At 41.2% G+C, this 5373-nt stretch overlaps 1 protein-coding gene across 1 annotated transcript in view; it reads right to left on the bottom strand.

Moving 5' to 3' along the window:
• The window catches only part of FNIP1 (folliculin interacting protein 1), a 43121-nt gene that overhangs the window by 14389 nt on the left and 23359 nt on the right, over nt 1–5373 (bottom strand). The window contains exons 7-11 of the mRNA XM_009890817.1: nt 4726–4809; nt 3673–3744; nt 2794–2929; nt 2061–2262; nt 1168–1253 (exon numbers count right to left, since the gene is read on the bottom strand). Coding sequence (XP_009889119.1) covers nt 1168–1253; nt 2061–2262; nt 2794–2929; nt 3673–3744; nt 4726–4809 — 580 coding nt within the window. The remainder of the gene's footprint in view (nt 1–1167; nt 1254–2060; nt 2263–2793; nt 2930–3672; nt 3745–4725; nt 4810–5373) is intronic.

Here is a 5373-nt window from a genome sequence, read left to right as displayed (position 1 = left end):
ACGTCTCTGGGTGAGAGCGGGGAGGAGAGGCAGAGCAGAGCTGGGGGAAGCAGAGGAACCACTGTGGCTGCTCAGAGTTGCCGAACTCGTCTCGGGCCCCTGGGCAGGATCGGCGGCTCCCAGCAGTCACGAGCTCCCTCTGCTCCTTCTCTTGGCACTGCTTATCCCATCCACCTCTCACCGCGGGCCCACATGCTCACTCTTCCCTGCCTCCTGCCCCTACCAAACGTATCCTCTGCCCTCCCTTGAAACTGCTCGGAGGCGAGGTTCCAAAAAATTAAAAAAAATTTAAAAATATACTGTGCCTTCATCCTGCACCACCACCTAATCCATGGCATTCAGGTAGTAAGTGGAATTGTAAAAAAATGAGAGAGTCTCATGATCCTTCACTGTTCAGTAAAATAAATCCTGATGTCAGGATTTTCTTTTTACAACATCAGAGCACTGTCTTCTATAATGTCTTCAAAAAGTAGCTCTACACTGGTTGTAAAAGGAAGCACCCTGCCACTCCCATCTGAGAGGAGATGAATCACTTGAAACAGACGGATTTCATCTTAATTCCCTCCCCATGACTTAAACTACGGAAAGAAAATACAGTTAAATGCCAGGGATGTGCTTATCTGTGTTACTTTGTATATTAGCTGTTGAATAGAGACGCTCTGCAGGTACTGATAGCAAGAGATTACAGTACTGCACTTTACTGTGTGAAAAAGATAGTCCTCGTTCTTAGTAGCTGGTTATCTGAAATGCCTTTAGAGCAGAGTTTAGAGCAGGGTAGAGGTCTTGCTTTGCTCACACATCAGGAAAATATACCCTAGAGGAGGACTTCCCTAACATGGTTTTGCAATTCTTTTCCCCCTCTCAACTGGCCATAAAAGACAATTTAAGAGGTTGCTGGGAGCTTCCTTACCACCTAAAGCACAGAAAACCTTCATCATTTATGTCCCGTTCACACCAAGCCCTGATGGATACACACACTTGGCAAAATATAGAAACACAAACAGATTATAACGGCGTGCTATAGCCAATACCTTTATTATACTTATTTTTGCAGAAAGCTTTAAACATTGTAAGTTACTTAACCTGCACTAAGGTGAAGATCCTTCTAAAACATACTTGAGTGCTTTTGAAGAAACAGACACAAAAGATAGGAGACAAACTGCTCACCTGAATTCATTAAGGGCATCAACAATTCTGTTATATGCCAAACTCCGCTGACTGGCATCAGCTGATCTACGACTCATTTTCATAGCCTTGAAAACAATCATTAAACAGATAAGTAACACAGAGCTACAGAAGCACAGAAAATGGAAAACAAAGTCATGTGTTTGACTTTATCTTTCATGCAACCAGTCATGCAAATAATTTTTTTTTTTAAGTGATAAAACGATGGTACAAATGCCAACTTTTATATCTGAGGAAAGATAGGTGAGGCACATGCATTTGCAGCCTCTGCTTCTTCTGTGCTTTTCATCATACAAGGCATAAGAGGGGTCAAAGTTTTCACTGCAGTGGCAAAATAACCACCAAGTATTTCCTAGAAGAGAGATTTGAAGCAAATCTAACCGCACATTCGAAACTTCAACCTTTGAAAATTTCCTACACCTCAGAATCAGGCGGTAAAATAAAGGGAGAGAAAAAAGCTCGATATTTATTTACAGCCTGGAATAGCCTAGAGAAAGGCTCTTGCCCTGCGATCCACTAGACTCAGACACAGCTGAAACCAGGAGGCAGAGGTGGCCTTAAAAGCACCTTTCCCCCTTGGCTGATCCAGGGCTTGCGGGGAGCTTACCCTGCCTAGCGACTGCTCTCGCTTTCAGCAATCCCTGCAGCGTAGTGCAGCGTGCTCTGTCCTCACCCCGTGTTGTGCTTTTGCTAGCAATAAGAAACATCATCAAAGATGTCGTGGAGCAAAGCGCTTCTCTGGTGCGATTCCAATACCCAACAGCAAGTCGATCCCACTTTTGTAAACTAGTAACAAGAGTTAGGAATTAAACCTGACAGGGCTGGGGGGAACATACAGCAATACAAGTGCAAGAATCAAAAGGGACTGTGTTTACCTGTTCTATTGCACTCTTCAGTTTGTTCATGTGACTCTCAAAGAGAGGAAAGTGCGAGAAGAAGAACTCATTAAATTTGTTGTTTTCATCTTCATCTCTTGAGAGAGAAAAAATAACTCCAATTGCTATCTTTTTCTTCCTAACAATTCCTGGGCTGGGACCAGAGCTGTCATCTGACAAGTTAAAGCTTTCATCCATGGACCTTGAAGCATGGAAAAAATAGAAAGTTAATGTAATCCACTGCTTAAAGTTGTACGTTGGTTTCCTGTGTAATTCAATGCTTGAATATTTAACTCCAATAAACAACTTTTCTTGGCACGTGTTGTCAAATCATCACCTTTGGTAACATCCACTTTGTAATTTTTAACAAGCAACCATTAATTGATCCTGCAGTCGCAAAAGCTGGAACCAGATTCAAAGTGTTTGTTGGATTAGAATATGGTATTCTAGTTCTCTCACAAGAATTTGTGTTTTAAGTAGAATTTTAGGGCTTCTTACCCTCAAAAGTAAAGCCTACAGGTTTACATTTTGCTGAAGGCTTTCTAGTTAGTGCAAAACAACGAATGCCACGGAGAAAAGAGATACTAAAAAAGATCAGGCGTTGAAGTGCAGCCTGACTTACACCTCTGTAAATACCCCACAGAAAGCAATAGCAAGAGCAGCTGTACATATGCAAGAGCAGAATCAAGCTGACAACAGTGGGCAGCAACCAGCATTTTCATTCCCAGCTCACCATCGAGGGAAGACCCCATTCTCCAAGCTGGTAGTCTGACTGCGACGCCAACGCCGCTGGTAACTGCTAGCACAGCTTTTGTTAAACGAAGAGCCCGGAGATGGAAACGGAGTGATGAGCAGACTGCTAAGAGATGCTGCAATAATAAGAGGAATAAATAAAAATCTCTCCAGAAGAAAGAGCATTTGGAAAATAATACCAGCAACTCAACAAAGCCCCTCAAGATAAACTGGTGTCGGTTCTCAAGTGCCTTCTCTTTTGTTTATCTACGTTTCTTATCTAAAAATAACCAGTTTATAATAACATTAACAAGATACACCAGCACTACAAGGGTGGGACAGTCCTGCAGCTTTACATAATAGGAAACATACAGGCTGCACCGTGCTCATCAACCCTGAGTATCGGGAAATAAATTCCTTGTGGAAAGGAGTAACGTTAATCACATCCTTTAACAGCCTTTCCAATCCTAACCTTACGTGCCCGATATCCTGAATTCGGGGGGAGGAAAGGGGTGTTGTGGAGGCGAATTCATGTTTTAACATTACCGTCCTCCTCAATTTGTAAAAGGAGATGATGAGCACCGTTTAGAAATGCTGCAAACTCATTTCAATATTTAATTTGGCTTGCTTATTTGCAGCATGCTTTAATAAATTGCACTGCTGTTCAGATTACCTCTTTGAGGTTCCTAATGCAATACCCTTGACGCCTACAACATTTGTACGTGTACATATAGGTATGCATTAATGCTCATATATAACAAAACAGAACAATCGCATTTCAGCACAGGAAAAACTATTTGATTATGTCTAGACATCTCAGTGACAAATATTACTGAATATTTTTGGAGTCTACAGGGTTAACACATGGAACCGACATTACCGGATCTTGCTATACCGCTGTCTCTGTCCTCATTCTGCTCCCTCCCAGGCATATCCATAGGGTTGCTATGAACTGTAAAACAAGGAATACCAATTAGCAGGGGAATATACAGTTCCTTTCTTGTTTGCAGATCTCCATGTAATTAATGAAACAAAAACATGCTCATTAATTCAGATCAACAGCACTGCACAAGGCCATCACCGAGAAAGGCTGCTTAGCTGAACAAACCAAAACACTTATCTGAAAAGCTTGTATGTATTTTTCTGAAGTCCATACACCTATTTTAGTACAACCTAAAACTAGTACACTTTGTTTCTTTACGCAGATATTTTTCAATGAAATGTTACTGTACCAAAAGGACGTTGGTCACATGGGTAGTACTCAGTGTACAGACAAAAAGCCCACCAAAAACCAATATAAACACAACTTCTTTCACATACCAGCTTTCTCAGGTACTATATATGTAATTTTAAAAGGATTTTACAATGCTACCTTGGAGAAAATAAATACTTTTAAATTGTGAGCAGTGTGTTGGTTGTTCAATTAAGCTGTAAGCTGTCCAGATTCACAGTCGGCATATACACAAGATCAAAAGTGTCTCAGGCTCAACAGACTTTAAATGTGATACATTTTACAAATATGTGTGTGAAATAAAAGCTACTCAGCCATGGAAATAAGACCCAGACACTAAAAGCAAGAAACATCCATTTTGAGTGAACCTAAGTTACCTTTAGTTTTTACGGTTTGGTTGAAACAAGTCCAGATCAAAATAGCTCGACATGATTGCGAAATATTATTTCCAGAAATATTAAATATATAAGTCTTCAAAACAAAACAACACAACCAACCTGCCCCAAAGAGGACTATTAAAATGTCTGCTGTCCTCTGGGGATTTAAAGCATGTATCCAAAAAGGTAAAAGCGTAGACATCACTGTCCATTTTGTATTTAGAAAAAAAATAAAAATCTTATTTCCAGGGCTAAACTACAAATCCACAGTTTTGTCACACCAGCTAGACTAGCCACACCGCACAGCACACAGCACACTGCAAACCTGCAAAGAAAGAGGCGCTCCGGATCAGGCGGAGCGGACCTTGCTCTGAGAATGCCCGCCTAGGGCTGCAAAGCTGTGAAAGACCTACATGGCAAAACGTAAAATACACATGAAAGAATGAGGTTAGTAAAGCAGAACAGTCTGTAGGGAGGGGGCCAGGGCAGGGAGAAGATATAAGCGAACATAAATGCAGACTACCGTATGCAGGAGAACAGCTCTTAACGCTTAACAAGAACGTTGATTCAAGGATATGGCTTACAGTTGAACTATATAGTATTTATAGAATGAAAATAATAGACCCAGCTTTACACTGCCTCCCATACAAGGAAGGGGTTTCTCTCCAAGGCCTTTTAATTTTTCTTAGTTGAGAAATGATTAATTTATGCAGGCTCAAAGCCTAACTTGATCACAAACAGGAGATTCATCGTGGAGTACAATGTTTGTTTTAACATCCACACTGGTGGGGTGGCCGAGGGACACTGTCGCTGAAGACGACGGGGAGAAAGGGGGAAAAGGCAGGCAGAAATCCATCTTAGCAGAACCGACAGAAAATTATAGGCTAAAGTACCTCTTCTGAGGACAGTCAGTACACCAGTTTAGTGAAACAATCATATAGAAAATAAATGTTAGCAGTCTTATTAGCCCATT

The sequence above is a fragment of the Charadrius vociferus genome, unplaced genomic scaffold (assembly GCF_000708025.1).
Source record: "Charadrius vociferus isolate BGI_N301 unplaced genomic scaffold, ASM70802v2 scaffold370, whole genome shotgun sequence".
NCBI classification, from domain to species: domain Eukaryota; kingdom Metazoa; phylum Chordata; class Aves; order Charadriiformes; family Charadriidae; genus Charadrius; species Charadrius vociferus.
The sequence above is the reverse complement of the archived record's forward strand: the minus strand, read 5'-3'. Positions and strand labels throughout refer to the sequence as shown.